We start from the raw sequence: 18,532 nt of genomic DNA on the forward strand, positions 1-18,532 counted from the left end.
GACAAACTCAGTCAGTTGCTTTGAGGGAAAAGAAGGAATCAAGAATGATTCTAAAACTGTTGGCGTGCTTACTTGTGCCTGTGGTGCCACAACATGAAATAGGATATGCAGGAGAAAAAGATGAGTTTAATTTCACCCATGTTAAGATTGCCGTCAAGGGGGCAAACTCAGCTGGTCACTGAAAATATGCATGGCCTTCTGAGTAAAACTCAGCAGAATACTATTTGAAGAATGTTTTAATGTGGTTCTTTCAGTTACACATCCACTCAGGCTGGCTCATATATAGGATTCATGAAGAGTAGTGAGGAAATCCTGCGGGCCTATGGGCACCCGAGCAGGAGGATATATTTGGCATCAAGATAATTCCGAAGATCCCTGCTTTAAGCACTTATGAGTCTTCATCCTAAGTCTCAATTACTGTACTTTCTTTTATCATCATATTTTGAGTATTTGTTATGTGTTAGGCCCTAAGCTAAGTATTTCATTTGCTTTATGTCATGTGATTATCACAGAAAGTCTTGTGATGTATTCTATTATTATCCACATTTATAAGTGAGAAAATAACTTTTGAGAATCTGAGTAACTTACCCAAGTGCCTGCAGCTAATTAGTGATGAGTTAGTGGGACTCAGTTTCACTCCTGTCCAGGGCCCCATATCTGCTACGAATAGCGGGGCCACAGTGGCCACTGTGCTGTCTTCTGTCTCTGAATCTGCTCTGTCTGCGCGTTTGCTGCTTTGGTTTACTTAACTCGTATCCTTCCACAGTTCCAGCCTGTGTGTGGCCTGTCATCCTCTCTCCTGTCCCGTCAACAGCATGACCTTTTTTCTCTATTTTTGAGTCTGAACTTATGATTGTAAGCATCTGTTTCTTTCCATGCAATATTGAGATCAGGCTTCGCAGTTCATGAATGTTGGTCAGTCTATTGATTGGTTGCCCTCACATCACACACCCATCCCTAACTGGTTAACAGTTGCTCAAAAGGCCAACCAGGCCCATCAGAGGATGCCTGTGGAGCAGCTTCCCTTAGGAGAGCTATGACGGAAGCAATGGGAGAAGCATCTCTGTCCTAGGAGAGAGGTAGGGAGTGAACCTATGGAAGTAGGCGAGGTCCACAGGAACCTGAAAAGGGAAGATGACACAACAGAAGCCTAACAAATAAATATATAAAGATTAACCAGAATAAAGAAAGTCAGTACAAGAAATTAACAGAAAGAAAAAAATGAAGAGAACAGTAGAAAAACAGAAAATGGTGTCAAGGAATTCTTTGAAAAAGAGAGTTTGAAAAATAAGGATACAACAACAGAAGCTTCAGCAGTATCACTTTTCATACAGTCCAGAGGACACAGAGTTGAGCAGGAACCAGTCCCTGCTCTCAGGGTGCAGGAAGCAAATGTTAGTAATCACGTAAATCAATGCACAGTCGCATTTGTGAGACATGCTATAGAAAAGAGGTATATGGTATTTTTAGATGATAGAATAAGAGGACTTGACACTGTGAAAGAGTTCGAGAAAAACTTGCCTTTGAATTGAAGCTGGAGCTGAGATCTCAAAGGAGTGGGAATCAACTGGGAGAAATGGAAGAGGGAAGAGCATGGCATACAGACAGAATGTGTAAAGGTCCACTGGCAAGAGGGGATGTAGTGACTGATAAAAGTCCCTTATGTGGCTGGAGTGGAGAGAGGAGAGATGTGGCCAGAAAGAGGTAATGCTAGAGAAGGACAGAAGAGGTGGACATACAGAAACGTGAGGGTCATGGTAATGAGTTTATTTGGTTAATACCCTGTGTGCAGTAAGCTGGTGGTGGGGGATGGAGTGACTGACATGATCAGATAAATAATTCTGAGATGGTTGCTCTGGCTGCAATATGTAGGAAAGGTCAAAGAATGGAGTTACGCAAGATTCTTTCTGTTTCAGTTAGCAGAATTCCCACTCACACTGGTTTAAGAAAGAAGATCTTTGTTGGCACCAGACTTGTAAAACGTGGTCAAGAGCAGATATTCAGGCATTTTGGGATCCAGGTGCTTAATAATATTTTCAGGGGAAAATCACTCTGTGTCACAGGTCTGACTTCTACTGTGTTGGCTTTATTTTTAGGCAAGATCTCCTCTCCTGGGAATGAAATGGCAGCTGGCAGCCTAGCGTAAAAAATCGCTTATATTATTACCCCAGCAGAAAGAGAAATTCTTCCCTATAGTTCCAGCTAATGTCCCAGGACTGACACTTACTGAACAACGTGGTCACATGTCCATCCATGAAGCAATTACTCTGACCAAGGAAGAGGACATGGTCAAGCCTGAATGACTTGTCCATTTCTAGAAGTACAGTCAATCCCACCTGAACCACATGGCTTGAGAAAAGGAAAGGGACAGTCCCCAAAGAAAAACTTGGATGCTGTCTCCAGTAATGGGAGATCCAGGAAGGTTATGGGGGCCAGGTTAAGAAGGTCTTAATGATACTCTTGGATAGAGGTCACCATATTTGGATTGAGGGCAGAGATTTGAGAGATATTTAAGGAAAATAAATCTAGGATTTTGTAATGAATTGGACAGGAGGTAAGGGAGATCAGACTATCAGGAGTATGTCTTAAGTTTCATGTTTGAGTAACTGGTGACATCATTCATTCAGAGAGTCAACACTGAAAGGGTGCTAGGTTAAGAGGTAGGGATACAGGCAGAACATCATGAGCTTAATTTGTAACATATTTACTTGGAGGCACCATTGAGACATTCAAGAGATGTTAAGAACCTAAAGATCAGTTGTGTACATTGTTGGATAAACAGATATTAAAATCAGGAAAGATATCTGGGCTGGAGGTGTAATCTTGCCCAGGGCTAGAACAGTCTACTGCTTTGTAATGACCATGGATAGTGACAGAGGCAGAGGCAGATTTTAGTCAGTGAAATGGGTGAAAGATAAGGAAATAGAGACCACAATTATGTACCAGTCATTATGGCAGATTAAATATGGCTACAGATTCATTACTATTTCTTCCATTGAAAAGTGACATTTAATTTGCTTCTCAGGGATCCTGGGTTGCCTTTAGTAACTTGCTTGACCAGAAGAATGCGGTAGACATGATGTTCTAGGACTTTTTGTGCTAGGTCCATACGTAAGGAGCCTTGTGATTTCTGCCTGAGCATCCTGGAGCATGTGCTGTGAAGAGGTCCAAATAGCCCAAATAGAGTGTTCTTGCTAAAATTATTAAGCTCCTTAAGCCTCTATTTCCTTATTTGCATAATAATACACACAACAATTTTTAGTAGTTGCTTTATCATTAGTGTTCACTTAATCTGTAATAAAGTGAATTAAGTAGCATTAAAGAAGATAAGATTTGGCTTGTTTTTCCCTTTACAAAGAATTCTTTTTGTAAGGTATTAGCACTATAACAGTTTTAGTGATAACTATTTATAATGATATCATAAGCTGTCCTTTACTCCATTTTACAATCTGGCAAGGAAAATTTAAAAGAGAGCAATACATTAATAATTTTAGACCCAGTTTAGACTTTGGATTAAATTCTAGATCCTTTTCTCAGCAACTGTATTATTTTAAACAATTAAATCATTAGTCAATTAACATCAAACCAGAATTCTTAAAGAAATAAATTAGATGGTCTGTGCTTTTTGAAATAGTGTGGGAACATTCAGAGGTGATATTTTCAGGGGCCCTTTGCCATCTGAGCAGGGCTTTTCTGAGCTGGTGCTCTAATACCACTCCCAGAAATACCACCTCTGAAAGTCAGGGAATTCAACTGCTTCTTTAACCTAGTAACTGTTACAACCTCAAAGAGAGAATTTCAGGAAACACCACTCTCAGATTAGGTATTTAATGGAATATTTAAGATGGAATGCCATCTTAAAGAAGAACTTACGGCTATGATATAAGTGATAATTTTATCTGACTTACATTTTTCAAATGAGAAAAACAATAGGAGCAATCAAGACACCTATATAGCAGCTTGCTTCCAAGTGGTACTTCTCAATTTCCATAACCTCACTGGACGTAGTTTTCCTGTGTAACCCAGTGGACTTGTATTTCCCAGGCGTGAGGAGAAAGGAGTCTCTTTGGACTCTTAGTTCCTGAGAACCTCCTCCCCATCAAGTTGCAGATGGGAAAGGGAACATTTTCCTTGTTTTCCTATAAATTGACTGGTAGTGACATGTTTGGATTCCACCAGCAGAGATGGGTCTGATAAAAGCTTAGTGGCAGCCCGGTTGTTCAGTCCACGGGATTTATAGATGGCAAAATCCTGTCCTTACTTGAATATTTTTCCAGTATCACCCCTTCTCCACTCCCCTGTCCTACTTTCCTGAAGTAGGGAAGGCTTTTCTGTGTCTGGACTACTGTAACCAATTCCCAAAGGCCCTTGTCAAAAAAGTGTGTATGACTGCATGTGATGCGTTGTGCTGAGCTCTTTACTGAATAGACGCTAGCCTTCAATTTAGTCCGTTGGAAATGAGATTAATTGAGCAAGGTGTCATAGAGAGTACTGTCTTTAATTATGCATTAATCACATCTGTATTAAATCCAGAGCTAAATAAAACTCTAAATATTTTGAAGCATTATAATAGTAACAGAATATCAAATTCACTTGCAAGGATAGGATTAACTGGGGTTTGGTAATAAAATTAATATTTATTCACTTGAATTAAAAAATCACATTATATTCTGCTTATTTTGATTAAATGGAATAGCATATGCTAATGTGTTTTAACATTGAGCTTTAAAAAAACAAACAATATTCTCATAGTTCCCTTTATTTTAATTCTACTAAGAACAACAAATTTCCAACTTCTTCATGGGAGACAGTGTCTAAGAAAAGTGAATCACTCAAACTGAAGTTGAAATTATATTGACTCTTTATAATGCCCTCTTGAATTCTCTTACTTTCAAATCCTCACTGTCAGATCATGGATAAGACTAACCTGTGTGCTGACAGTCAGCATCCCGTATGAGGGCATGATGCTAAAAGTGACAGTGGCTACAATATTTTTTGAACCCAGCCCCTCTTCTCTCCCTTCCTTTGTGGAATAACGTCTATTCTTGTAAGCCTGATGACTGGTTTGTCTGGAAAGAAGGGGAAACCTTCCTGAGAATGGCATGATTGCCAGGCTCTAGCCAAGAATCCATATGCTTTGGCTGGTGAATATATGTAACTACAAACCATTAGACATTTTGAATTAATGTACAAATGAGAGGATAAGACAATTATCTTTATTTGCTCTCTGTGAACAGCTACTGTAGATGCTTCAAGGATATTTCCTTTTTCTCTCTCTCAGTGGTAACCTTGTGAGAATTATCCCAGTGATTGGCTACCTAATTTTCCAATTAATTGTTTGATTTTCATCTCAATTTATTCTAAAAGAAATTTAAATGATGAACAATAAAGGGTACATGTTCATCACACAACACATGCATAAAATACAATTAATAAAATGAAAAAGGCTGTGAAAAAGAGAAAGGTGATTGCAGTCTGCTTCACTTTACTACAGTTTGTGTAAATTTTCGTATGCCAGCATTTTAATAATACAAAAAAAATCAGCTCAGTACCTTTAAATATTTTATTGACTATATTAATATATTAATGTATCAAGATGTTTTCAGGCAAGTAAATAAATATGACCTAATACATGATTTCTAATGTACTGTAGGTATTAAAATGATGTAATGTTGTACATTCTTTTTGTTTAAAAATATGTTATTGTCCTGAATATCTTCTGTCTTTTCTCCACAGAGACACACACTTTGATATTACATGGTACAACACTAAGATAAAGGAAAAATTGTAGTTAACAGGCTCCCTTGAAATATACTCAAAATAGAAATATGGTATTTTCATCTGTGACACCAACAGGACCTAAACTGAGCCCATGAAATGATAAATACTCAGATTCATCTATAAAACCAACTGTTTCAGTATTTTCAGCTCCATCCTAAAGATTCCGTATCAGTGACTGTCGATTCTATTGAGGGTTCTTTCACAAAATCATAAACCAAAATATTTCTTCATTGAAACAATTTTATTTATGGTGGAATTTCCAAAATCTCTTGTATCTTGAAATCATCCACAAAGTACTATTTTGTGCTTACATTAAAAAGATGCATTTTTATAAGAAAAGATCAAAATATATACCATTAGGCAATATTGTTATAGTTTTATTTAACACAATATAACCAAAGGATTAAAGAAAAAAGCAAACATTAACTGTATTTAAATTCCCTATAACTGATTTCCAGCTTTCTAATGTTTTAGAGAAAATATAAGGATTTAAACATCAGAGATAATATTTTGATAAGCAATATTTATAAAAAATATAAGTTAAGTATTGCAACTAGCTACCTGTGATGAATTGCCCCCTATAAGAAATAATACTATTGGAACTACATATCTAAAGCAAAGACAAAAGAAACAAAGAAGAAAAGAAATAAAGTATTAATTGCAATAGTGACTTTTTAGTTAAATACACTTTCTTATAAAGTGGCAAGATAATATTTACAAATTTACAATTGAGAGGAAATGCTTATGTACAGGTTGTCTTGCTTTTGGACTCTTGGGGCCTTCTTCCTCCTGTGTCATAGGCCCTCCTGGTGGAACTCATCTAGGCTAGATTTTTAGTTCATAGCACATGATAGATGAGCCTGGAACTAGAAGCCCCTGGAGTTGCAGGCTGAGAATCGGTGCTGGCAACTGGGGAGAGAGAGGCCGGGTCCTGGAGAGGCAATCCAGGCTGCTCTGAGTTGGTGATCCGATCCACTATGCTGGATAAGCAATCCAAGCTGGATAAGGAGCTTTTATCTGTGGCATATACTAAGGATACAAGGAGAAAACCATTAAAAAAAATCCCCCAATAGAGCGACTTGCTTATGTTGCCCCTTAAAATTGTAGGTCAGCATCTTTGAAACCCAGAGGTCAGGTGGTCACAGAAAGCCTGATATAGAAATTTGCAACAAGTATGTAGCAGTTCATGAGGATGAAGGTGGGGAGTGGAGAAACACCCTGGTAATGTTTCTAGCAAAAGCACTTATGTCAATGTGTGTGCATGGGTGTATCCATTAGGGAATTTTGAGCAGAAGATATGTGTTTATTTTGCTCTGCCAAAATCTCCCCATAAAAACCATCACTTCTATTCTCTTTCCGATACTGCCTGACAGAATAGACCCTGCTTTGATAGGCTGAATTGTGAAGCTTAACTAGTCTTTAAACTCCTCTGAAGTCATCAATTCTTACCATTTGGTACATCAGGACAGTAGACGCTGTCAAAACTGCTGCTCTTTCTGGACCAGATAGGGCTGTTACATTCGGGCTATAATCAAAGACACAAAAGAAGACGTTTGTGTTAAGGTCTTGGCCAAAGATGCCCTGACTTAGGGTAAGGCTGTTTTTACCCATGAGCTCCGTAAATTGGCCACTCTCAATCACCCTCAGTGCTTGATTTAGGAAGGGCTAGCCCTCACCAAATTGCAAGGGCACTGAGGTCAATCTCTGCGCTTGGAGAAGAGGAGAGAGCAGCAAAAGGAAGAGGGGGGTGGAGTTCAGCAGCAATGTGCATTGGGTTAACCATGCAAAATGGATTGGAGTAGAAGGAAGCCACACTAATTCAGAGAGAGAACACTTTCCCAGGGCAAAAACACATTAAAACCTGGCAGCGTTGAAGCAAACGCTCTCTGAAAAGAATGCATCAACATCTTCCAGCCAGGCCTCAGCAGAACAGGGACTGACTGGGGCCATGCGGGTGTTTCTTTACATTTCTTCATTAAACTACAAACTGTGGGACAGTGGGAGCCTCAGACAGTTGCCTGTAGATGTTAGTGTATTACAGGGTCCACTGGTGGTATATATTGGAAATAAACTGATTAATGGAGAAAACATCTCATTGATCATTCATAGCCACCTATCTTATATGACAACCCCCTCCTACAGTGTACACCTAGAACTTGGTCGGAAGTCAAATTAAAGCCTATTCAGCAGCTTTGTTCCTGGCATCTGTCTAAACGTGGCACCTGTCTTTTACAGCAACTGCCTCCCTCCCTCACACACCTAACTATTCGCCAATAACCACTGAATATTTGGTTGCTATACCCGGCTTAAATGAGATGTAAAGATTTTTGGAAAAACTTTGGAGGGCCCAGTAGGTACAGAGTATCTCTTACCATGCCATCAGAGCAGCTGGAGGTGGGGCTCGTGGGCTCGGAGCAGCTCTGCCCCGGCAGGCTGTAATAGTTTTCCACCTGCTCCCTCAACAGCTCCTGCAGGCTCTCAATGTAGCGGATGGCATTCCTGAGGATCTCCACCTTGGGCAGCCTCTGGTTGGGGTTGGTCGTGGTGCATCTCTTGAGCGTCTCGAAAGCCTGGTTGACCTTCTTCAGGCGTCTTCGCTCGCGCATGGTGGCCGCCTTCCGCCGATCCATGGTGGTGGACTTCCTCTTGCATGCTTTGCAGGCCCACATGAGGCAGTGGCCGGCCTGGTGGTGGCCCATAGGTGCTCTCACGTGCTCATCCTCGTCTGAGCCCTGCAAGTCTGCTTTGTGCGCCCCGAAGGCAGCCACTCGCGGCTCAAACTCGTCCCCGAACTCGCCCTCGGGGGACGGGATGCAGGAGCCGTCGTAGAAGTACTCAGAAGGCGAGAACTGGCAGCCGTCCATCATGTCCATCTTCTGTGGAGGGACAGCCGGTGCACCTGGACAGCAGAGAGATAGATAGGGGAGAAACCGGAGCCTGGCGCCGCTGCGGGCAGGCAAACCCCGGGCGGAGCTCCCAGGTCGGTTGCTCCGGTAATTAGCAAGGGCAGACGCCTGGCGGCCTGGGTCGGCCGCGCTGGGGTTGGGGCTCTTTATATATTCTTGGGGGAGGGAGGCCAGCCCCAGTGGCCCGGCACTATTAGCATATCCCACTGCAACCCCCCCCCCCCGAGGTTGGGCAAACCTCCGCCTTTCCTCTAGAGACAATTTGCTGTTTACTGCCCCTTTTGACGCTAATGGTTTTACTGCATTTCTGCTGGGGCGGGGGTGATGGCTCCCCAACCCGCTTACCAGCGTTCTCTAGATTACCCAAACCCGGGGACGCTTAAAGAGTGTCTCAGATAAAAGCAAAGAAAGAACTCCAACTTTTTACAATTGTTCTCACATTAAAAAAGATAATTAGTAAATAGAACCCCCCAATTTCAGCTGACACCAAAAGCTGCCCTGCCTTCCTAATCCGGGACACGAGGGGTCACTTTATTTTTACGTGTTTCTCTTTTTTGTGAACTTTAATTATGTCAGGAATTTTTTCCGCCAGTGGGCCGGATTAACGGTTGCTAAAAACTTGAAGCGGCACTTTCAATAATGGAGTATATGTAAATTTTTTTAAAAATCGATTTTGTTCTCATCAGATTGCCATTTTGTAGGCTCTGTGTTACTGGGGGTAAGCAGGGAGGTTCATTTTCCCCAAGACCGAGCTTGCTCTGAGCTCTGTCTCTTTGTACACCCACAAGGCGTGGGCACAGGAGGGCCAGGTGACCAGGAACATTCCTCCCTCTCTTTCCTGCTCCTGGTTGGCTTTACTGAGCACCTGTCCCTTTGCACGAGACCTTTGATGGGCCCTGAGAAAGTGGAGGGTCTGTGCTGACTGCGTCTGTAAGATTTGTATCCTAAGAAACCCAGCTTTAGATGGCGAACTCCCGTTCCAGGGGTACGGCTCCTCGCTCCTTCTCTTTCTGCTCTGCCCTGTCATCTCGACAGACTAAACAGCCAAGCTGGGCTTTGGGGTCGCTAATTTTCTGCTTTCAGGCGAACTAACACCGTTACAGATGCGTCCCAGCTGCCGACACAGCAGTCCTTGTCGGCTCGTGTAAAATTTCCAACTCCTCCAACCCGAGTAACTTCACACACTTGGGCAACTAAAGCCTTCCACAAAGGCGATCACAGCGGGATCTTTAAACTTTGGTGGCTAGAAGGCGAGAGGGGAGGGCTGCCAGTTAAGTGACAATGAACCTATTAATCAGCTTTTGTCAATCCTCCTCCACCCTTACTTAACCCACTACCAAATCACTAGGAGGCGGGGGATGGAGGAGGCTTGCTGTTTACATGTAGGAAAAACTGTTACTTCATGTTTACACAAATAGACCTAAGTATTGTGGAGTTTCGGACTAGTGCTTCCAGCTGCATTGAAAGAGGAGGGAGAGTTCTCACCTCAATCTGCTGTCACACGGTCTGGGAACTGCTGTGACTCAGAACTTACTGAGCCTAAGGGAGCTTTCTTTTCTGTTAGTTTTTCCTACAATTATTTTCGGAAAGCAACCCTGGCAGGTAGATCCCTGGTTTGCAGAGGCCAGAGAAATATTAACTCTTTCAGGGTGAAATCTGCTTTCCAAAGTGAAGGCTCCAGAAACCAGTGATGGGAGAGTGTCAGTCACTAGGGTTTGCTACAGATATGCTTAGCATTGTCCCCTCTCCCAAGTTCTGTCATCCCTCAGGCAAAGACACTACCACCACCACCATCACCACACATCCCTCGAAAATCAGACTCCCTTTCATACCAGTGGGCTGCTTAATTGGCCAGTGGGAAACTCATCTGCACCTTATTAGCAAGTGGATGCCTTTGAAATGAATACTTACCCAGGGCTACACCAGATAAAAGAATTGAGTTCCTAAAGGACCCACACAGGCAGATGGAAACATTCCGAAGCCTACACACTGCTACCTCTGAAACACAGTAGTGGGTAGACATTCCCATCTAGGAATTCTCAGCCAAGTCCCACAGGTTCTGGTCAACAGCAATAGTACCACTTTCTTTGGCTGTGGAGTTCAGATGTTTACACGCTGGCCAAAGCTGAAACAGAGTTGTATGCAGACTTCAGATTTGGGCACAAATAAACTTGCTCCTTCAAGCTGAAGTGGAGGACAGAGGCTATGCTTCTGCTTGCCTTTCAGCTGGTTTCTTCCCACCAGGCACCTAATGTGCCTTTTCCCCCAACTACTCAGCATGGGATATTTGTAGCAAGCAATTAAAATGAGTTTTCTCCTTGCCCAGAACTGTTCTCAACTCTTTCTGTGAATTCACTCACTTACGACTTTGACTTCTAACAATTCTCTGGCAACTGTAACTGGACCTATAATTAAAAGAAGGTAATGGGGGGGGGTATAGCTCAGTGGTGGAGTGTGTGCTTAGCATGGACGAGGTCCTGGGTTCAATCCCCAGTACCTCCATTAAAATGAATAAGTAAAATAAGTAAGCCTAATGAATCCCCCCCCCCGCCCCAGAACAACAGCAACAAAAGATAAGCAAATAATATGTTTTTTTAAAAGAAGGTAATCGAAGCGCAAAGGGTCAGTCAGTTGCCTCAGGTCCCAGAAAATTGGAAGCTAGGCATCCCCTTCTGGAGAGTTTGCGCTCCTGGCGTGAATTGTGTTGGTTTTCTTCTTCAGTCGATTCGGGCTCAGTGCGCGCCGGTAGCGCTCCAGGGCCGAAACTCGCAAACGCGGTCGCCGAAGCTTCGCCTCGGCTCCGGGCGGGGAAGACGCTGTCAGTCAGGGAGCTCTGTCCGGAACGGTAGCTCTCGGAGGTTAGGGTTGTCTTTGGTAAGGTGATCGCAAAACAAATTTAGCGGAGAGCCGCGGGCGAGTGGAACTAAAGCAGCCAAGAAAACACAAGCGCCCGGGGGCTTAATGGGACTTGCTAGGGGGGAACGGGGTCCAGGGTTGAGGACCCTTGGGACCCAAGTGCTGAAAATAGGATCTCAGAGCACCAAAGTTAAAAAACGAGACGACACTTTTAAACTCCTGACAGGGGTGAGAGGAGAAAGAGGTAAAAAAAAAAAATGGGAGGCAGGAGACAAAGAAGGAAGCCAGCGCCTCAGAGATGTCTGGGCTCCCCGAATTCAGGATAGATTTCCCCTGCTCTTTTCCCAGGAGACACCGTACGAAGGGAAAATGGGGACCTAAGTGATTGAGACAGAGAAGAAAAAATTTTTGAGTGGGAGAATTGAACAGGGAAGTATGAAAAAATTTAAAATTCACTTTTAAAAAAAGGTCTTTTACAGTGTTTGGGTGGCCTCTTTTAGTCAAAATCAGACAGGTGGCTTTTGTTCCTCTTAGGAAAGAATGAAAATACAATCTGTTTTCCACTGTTTTTTCAGAGAAGTGGGTTTCTTCCAAGAAGAGAAAACACAATTGTTTAATATGTAAACAGGTTGTTAGAAATGATATTCCAACAATGAGAGTCTGGTAAGAAAGCGTCGCAGTAGGCAGATCAGGGGAAGAAAGGTCAGCCTAGCCGGGTGTTATAAATGAATGACCACTAAGGTTCTGGTGGAATAGATTACGATAGTGTTTTTAATTTTTTTTACATTTTTCATTTTACATTCTGAAGAATAATAAACACATGCTTAATTTTCTTACAATTTAGACTTATAAGCAGGTTCTAATGGCAAAGACCTTTAAGTAATCATCAGCCTTTTTTTATTTTTAAAAGAATCTATTTTAGTTCAAGCAGTTTGGCAACAATCCTAGTGTTGATGGACAGACCCCACCAGCAAAATGATGCTCAGAGCTTCCTTTTCTAGTGAAGTTTGCCCACTCTAGGAATTCTGCCTTACTGAAAATTCTCCAGGCTTCTCTTGACAAGAGAAACCAAATATATTTAAGCAGATAAGTTCATTTCAGTTCACTTCTGCCCCTACCTGAGACTCTTATCAATTCCTGGGATTGCTCTTGAAATTTTTGCTTATTATATTTGACTTGACAATGTGCTCAATAATTTCACACTGCTATTAGCTCTGGGAACCAGGCACACCTAAGTAAACACATTAGTACCTGCCAAAGCTGCTGGAAGAATTTGTGGAGAAGACAGCTGAGGAAGACATTGGCCTCTGCTTGAATTCGAAGACTCCCAGGAGAGATCAAAGGCCTAAGTAAGGTCCTTTAGCAGCCTTGAGAGTAGAGAAAGTAGCCAGTCCTTGCAGCATTATCTTTGTTCCAGCACTCAGCATAGGCATTCCATCTCCCAGGCTGCCTCTGAACTGGCTTGCAAAAATGGCTGTTTCAGAATGAAACGTCTGTGAAGGAGGCTTATCTTTTCTAACACTGCTTTTGACTTTAAGGGAGTGAGTGGAGGGGCCTGTTGGGCAAATATCTTCATGGCTTGGTTCTTTGAGGAAATACCATATTATGGCTAAGTTACCAATGCATTTTTTTATTGGTTTACAGTCAGGTCCAATGTGTCAATTTCTGGTGTACAGCTCAATGTCCCAGTCATGTGTATACATACATATATTCATTTTCATATTCTTTTTCAATAAAGGTTATTACAAAATACTGAATATAGTTTCCTATACCAATGCATTTAATTAGGAAATGAGATATTCAAAGTTTAAAATGTTTAAAAATTTTTTTTTCCAGATATGGTGTTGTTGGGAGGAAGAAGTCTTGAAATGAATAAATGGGATGAAATATTACTAAGAGAAAAGCACAGATGAGAAAAAGTCTATCTTTGAGTAAAAAAAAAGTTTTAATAAGGACAGAGGTCACTTTAGCAACCCAAGACTTCTCTACCAGTCTCAAGAGTGGTTAGGAACACTGAATTTCAGCACTACACCTCTAACCCCAAAACACATAAAAGAGTCTGAAAAAAAAATGAGTCTGTTAGACATAAGTGGATTTCCACTATGTCCAGGCTTGAAACTCAGTGATCCAGGTGTGATGATTAACGTTGGTTTGAGAAAGCTGACATTTGACAATCTACAAATTACTTCTATAGTAACATAAAAGAAAGTCACATATTATTTTATATTTGATAACTTTATGCCTGCCTCTGGAAAGAGGCTCAGTTTAAATCTCAAATTGCTTATCTTTACCAAGTCATTAACATCTTGATTTTCTGCTTCCACAGCCCTGTTTGTATTGGCTTTAGCCTTAGTCAAGATTATCATCATCAATATCAAATAAAAACATTTTAATTGCAAACACACCAAGGATTTCATTGGGAAGCCTAACCTGTCAGCTACAGCAGAGAAGGTCACATGAAGTCTTCGGGAAATATTTGCTCTATTTAATGAAGAGTCTTCTATAGGCAAACTTACTCCAAACAATTTCTCAAGTTACTCAGCTAAAAGAGATAGAGAGGATTTCGTTTGCAAAGACTGAATAAAATCTATCAGCAAGTAAAATCCATGAAATGATAAAAGCATTCTGCTGCTGAGCAGTTTATAACACAAATCTTATTATAGATACATGTGCAATTATGAAGTAAAGGTCAGTTGTGATATCTAATTTCAGTTGTGACATGAATCTCATTTTTGAAAATATAGGTGAGTGTGTGTATATCACACACACACATATATATATATATACACGTCTTAGGGAAAATCATTATTGAGTCTCAGAAAAAAATATAAATATGTATAAGCATAATTAATGGGTCTGCACACCATCGAGACATTTTAATTCACACGTGTTCTGATTGGATCATGGAAATGCTTTACCACTTACCTTTTAATTAAATGACTGTTATAATTTGGAGTTTACTGGCTAATCACTCTTGAGAAAGAGCTTTTGAGAAACAGTTGTCAAAGAAAGCTAAGTTATTCTGCAAACCACAAATGTTACTTACTTCCTAAGTTTTCTCTTTCAGGATGCATGTAAGCAATTCAGAGAGCAAGCTTGAAGCCATTGATGTTGACTTGGCTCCAAGTCTTCCCTCTATACTTAAAAATGCAAGAATCTCTCTGTCCCAAAGGATCCTTTTCTCATAAGTAACAAGGGAACCTCTCTCACAGGTCTTTGTAGGATTATATGAGTTAATAGGTAAAGTGTTAAGAATGACTCACTCATATTGCTGCTCATCTCTCACCGTTATTAATACTTTCCCAGCCAGAGCCCACAAAAAAAGCTAGAAAACCAAGTCTGAAGGAACTGTGGCTTTTGATAAAAGAAAAGACTCTTGATGGTCAATTTAGATTCACTAATGAAAAAGAAAAACAGCCGATGACATTTAGTGTTTATTTTGTGACCTGTTTTGGTTAAGCATTTATCTCAGTGACTGTTCACATTCCCAGGAGTTAAGCACTCTGATCGTCATCCCCTTTATTTTATAAATGAGGAAACAGGATGAAAAGAGGGACAGCGATAGCCCCACATTTATGTGGTAGCAACCAGGATTCAATCCAGTTAGCATCACAGAGGTTAAGCAGTTTGCATCCACTGACACTCCCACCTGCTTCTCTTATAATTTTGAGGGGGATTGTATGTCAATGTCAGTTTCCTCTTTGAAGCTTTCTGCATTTTAAGAGTATTTTAGGAGAAACTGGAATTATCCACATGCTTAGAAAATTGAGTAACTATGATCCCCTGGAAGAGGCCTTTGGAAAATGGTAAAGGGACCAGATACTGCTCCACACCTGCAGGGGGCGCCGTCCGTGGGGGCAGCTGGAGCTGCCCTGGTGGGCAGCAAGGTCCAGACTGCCCCATTGGGAAGCAAGATTGGGCTGGGAAATGCTGAATTAGATTTGATTTTCACTTTTCTGAACTGAGGACTAGCTGTCAGGAAAAAGAGGGCAGGAAGCAGTTGAGGATGGGCGCGGGTGGGGGTGGGTGTTGTGAAGGTGCGGTTTACAGAATGTAAGAGAGAAGTAGCAATTCCAGAGAAATGGCTTGCCCCTCTCCTCTGCTTCACTTCCCACTGCGATTCTTGGTGGTCTTTTCTTCCTGAGGTTACAGGATAAACAAACCTGGCACACGTTGTAAAAGCCTCACCGCGAGGAGCTCCCGGGGCTTCGAGCCTCTCTGGGGCTTTGCTGTTTGGTCCAACTAAGAGGTTTCATGTGTGTTGTTACTGTCTTTTGCCCTCAGTCTTTTAACCCTTCCCTCTCTTGAAGCGACCTTCCCTCCAGAGATGCCTGTCTCACCCCGTGAGACAGATCGTCCCCTTCTTTTATCTTTCTATTTGGAAAACAAACCCAAAGTACAAGAGGCCTTGAGGATATTCCAGTCTAGTTCAAGAAAACCAGGGAGGGGGCCACAGACCTGGCTCAGAGGCCAGTGCAGCCCCGGGTACTCGAGGTGGATGAATACTACCCCAGGAAGGGCCGGGCCTGGAACGTCAAAGAGGGAAAGTAATTCGGGCTAAATTAGCTGAAGCTTTTTTCTTTTCTTTTCTTTTCTTTTCTTTTCTTTTCTTTTCTTTTCTTTTCTTTTCTTTTCTTTTCTTTTCTTATAAATAAGCAGAGTTTTTGTATGGTAATTTCTTGCAACAATGAGATTTTACTGGCTTGGACAGTCAGTTGTTAACTTTGGGAAAGTAAATCTCACCCAGCTCTCCAGGTATATGACAATTAAAACAGAAAGATAAAGGGATGCTGAGAAAAGGGAAAAGGACAGATTCCTTCTGGATATTCTTCACTTCTAACCACAGTGTGAGGGCTACATGAGACAGAAAAGTGCACAGTTTAATTCAGACACAGGAAAACAACCCATTTTCCTCCCTTTAAATCAGCCCATAAGTAAACACTCAAATAAATGGGCTTGGGTGATGTCTAAATTAAAAGGTGGCTCACCTTTATTTATGCCCTCATGCATATTTTTTTCAGTTTGAATCAAATTAGGACCAATTTTATTCATATAGAAACTTATTTTTTTAATATTACAATACCAGGATCCTCGCACTTTTTATATACAATACGTCACTCCACATTTAAAATATATTTCTTAGGTTTACATAAAAAATGAAAGTACTAAGATTATTTACAAAAATACATTCAGTACCACTAACACTTGGATGCAACGTTCCCACTTTGCTTCAGACAGGAATGAACTTTTGACCATGGCACGAAAGGATCACCATAATAAAAGTAAATATATTATAAAACCAACCAAACAAAAACAGAGTAGGCTGCTAGATTTAAGCCACTCGCGGTTCCCAAAATAAAAGCCCAAAGCTGAAAGGCTTTTTCATCTGAGCGTGCACAACAGTTTCCGAAGAGTTTCTTTGTGAATGTCTCCTTCCCTTTCCTAAACTCCTGGGTCTGGGTTCCTACATATTACTGTAATGTGACCTAATCTAAAGGATTAGGCGAAGGAGGGAGGGTGGCATCTTCCTGCAGCGCGGAGAACGGCCCAAGCACCGGCTCGGAGTTACTTCTCCGCCACCTCCTCCACGCAGGGGAGTTTGTGTTCCTCCGAAGATATGCTGTCCACGATGGAAGAAAGGCATCGAAGGCTACTCGAGGCCGACGAATCGATGCTTGCCCCTCCTGAGCGCAGAAAACACACACACATACAAACATAGCCTCTAAGATAGGAAGAGGCAGGCAGCTCCGCGCCCAGCGCGAGACCGACCACTCAGAGCGGGAGGACCCGTCCCCGCGCGCAAGGAGCGCCCGTCTCGCAGGGCGCGTCCCCGGCTCTGGCTCGTCTCCGGGCGCTTTCTACCCCCACTGAGCACCCCAGCCCCCTCCCGGGATGTTCTCCAGCTCAGCCCATTGCCCTTTCTTCCACTTTACCTTCCTTGGCAGTTATCACGAGCCCCCTGGAATGATCCGAAACACTTGGCCACTGGGAGCTGCAGGTGCGCAGGAAATCCGCACCCTCAAGCTGGAGGAAAACCAAGGCAGCAGATTAGGAAAGAAACATAGGTTCCGGGGGTGAAGTGGGGGGCCCTTTGTGGGGGTGTCTTCCCTGTTTCCTCAGGCCGGTTACGAATTTCCTGCCTGTTGCAGGCACCCCGTGTTTACGGGTCACTGGGGGTTCATTAGAGAGGGAGCGGGAGGGGCGGGCGAGCAAGGGGGACGGGAAAGGAGATCGAGCAGCTGGAAGTTAAGGCCCCAAGGAAGGCGTCTAATCAGCTTCTGCGTTCCCCGGCCGCGGCAGCATCTGGGCTTACATTCTCTTGCTTGGGTCTGTAGCTGAAGGGGTCCACCCCTAGCTCCTGCATTTTGTCCTGCTGATCCAGCCGGTGCAGCAGGTCCTGCAGCCTCTCAATGTAGTTGATGGCGCTCCGCAGAATCTCCACCTTGGGCAGCCGCTGGTTGGGGTTGGCCACAGTCCGCCGCTTCAGGGCCTCGAAGGCCTCGTTGATTTTCTTTAGCCGCCGCCTCTCGCGCAGGGTGGCGGCTTTCCGCCGGTCGGTGGGGGCAGATTTTCTCTTGCAGGTCTTGCAAGCCCAGATCAGACATTGGCCAGGGCAGTGGGGAGGCTGCAGGCCTGGGGGCGCCAGGACGTGTTCCTCTCCGCTGCTGTCACTTCCAGCTTCCGGGGGCATTTGGTCCTGGCAGGGGGATAGGGTACCATCACTCCCTGGATACAGAGGAGAGCCCTCTGCCACTTCTAACGGCTGCAGAGTAACATTTTCCCCGTCCAAGTAGAAGAAATAGGAGCCAGTTTCAAAAAGGTCCATCATCATGTTCTCCTCCTTGGCCTCTGACTCGGTCTGAACTGGGTGATGGGCTCAAAAACCCAGAGGAACCACCCAGATGGCATTTAATTAGTGCGGTGACATAAGTCGCCCCAGCTTTATATATAGTAGCTCCTGAAACTCAATCCAACTTTTAGCTGTCATG

The 18,532-nt window shown here is 42.8% G+C and overlaps 2 protein-coding genes and 1 long non-coding RNA gene across 4 annotated transcripts in view; 1 reads left to right on the forward strand and 2 right to left on the reverse strand.

Annotated features, from left to right (window-relative positions):
* LOC116282690 (uncharacterized) overlaps window positions 1-18,532 on the forward strand; it is a 131,822-nt gene that overhangs the window by 34,334 nt on the left and 78,956 nt on the right. The gene's annotated exons all lie outside the window — the stretch shown is intronic.
* On the reverse strand, window positions 6,009-8,809 carry MYF5 (myogenic factor 5). The gene is made up of 3 exons (XM_006197856.3): window positions 8,154-8,809; window positions 7,231-7,306; window positions 6,009-6,810 (listed from the first exon to the last, which is right to left on the reverse strand). The coding sequence occupies exons 1-3, from the start codon at window positions 8,652-8,654 to the stop codon at window positions 6,620-6,622; spliced, it is 768 nt and encodes a 255-aa protein (XP_006197918.1). The 5' UTR covers window positions 8,655-8,809; the 3' UTR covers window positions 6,009-6,619.
* Window positions 16,591-18,461, reverse strand: MYF6 (myogenic factor 6). The gene is made up of 3 exons (XM_006197855.4): window positions 17,857-18,461; window positions 17,477-17,567; window positions 16,591-17,227 (listed from the first exon to the last, which is right to left on the reverse strand). Exons 1-3 carry the CDS (start codon window positions 18,373-18,375, stop codon window positions 17,109-17,111), a joined length of 729 nt encoding a protein of 242 aa, XP_006197917.2. The 5' UTR covers window positions 18,376-18,461; the 3' UTR covers window positions 16,591-17,108.

Source organism: Vicugna pacos, chromosome 12, assembly GCF_048564905.1.
Source record: "Vicugna pacos chromosome 12, VicPac4, whole genome shotgun sequence".
In the NCBI taxonomy this organism is placed as follows: domain Eukaryota; kingdom Metazoa; phylum Chordata; class Mammalia; order Artiodactyla; family Camelidae; genus Vicugna; species Vicugna pacos.

What these genes read in the sequence shown, in the direction of transcription:
- MYF5 (XM_006197856.3), bottom strand. Translation starts at nt 8,654, where the DNA reads ATGGACATGATGGACGGCTGCCAGTTCTCGCCTTCTGAGTACTTCTAC. An exon ending in CCAGCTGCTCTGATGGCATG is followed by an intron (nt 7,307 to 8,153) that starts GTAAGAGATACT and finishes CTTTGATTATAG; the next exon opens with CCCGAATGTAACAGCCCTAT. An exon ending in CTGTCCTGATGTACCAAATG is followed by an intron (nt 6,811 to 7,230) that starts GTAAGAATTGAT and finishes TTGTATCCTTAG; the next exon opens with TATATGCCACAGATAAAAGC.
- MYF6 (XM_006197855.4), bottom strand. Translation starts at nt 18,375, where the DNA reads ATGATGATGGACCTTTTTGAAACTGGCTCCTATTTCTTCTACTTGGAC. An exon ending in ACAGACCCAAGCAAGAGAAT is followed by an intron (nt 17,568 to 17,856) that starts GTAAGCCCAGAT and finishes GTTTTCCTCCAG; the next exon opens with CTTGAGGGTGCGGATTTCCT. An exon ending in CGTGATAACTGCCAAGGAAG is followed by an intron (nt 17,228 to 17,476) that starts GTAAAGTGGAAG and finishes TTCTGCGCTCAG; the next exon opens with GAGGGGCAAGCATCGATTCG.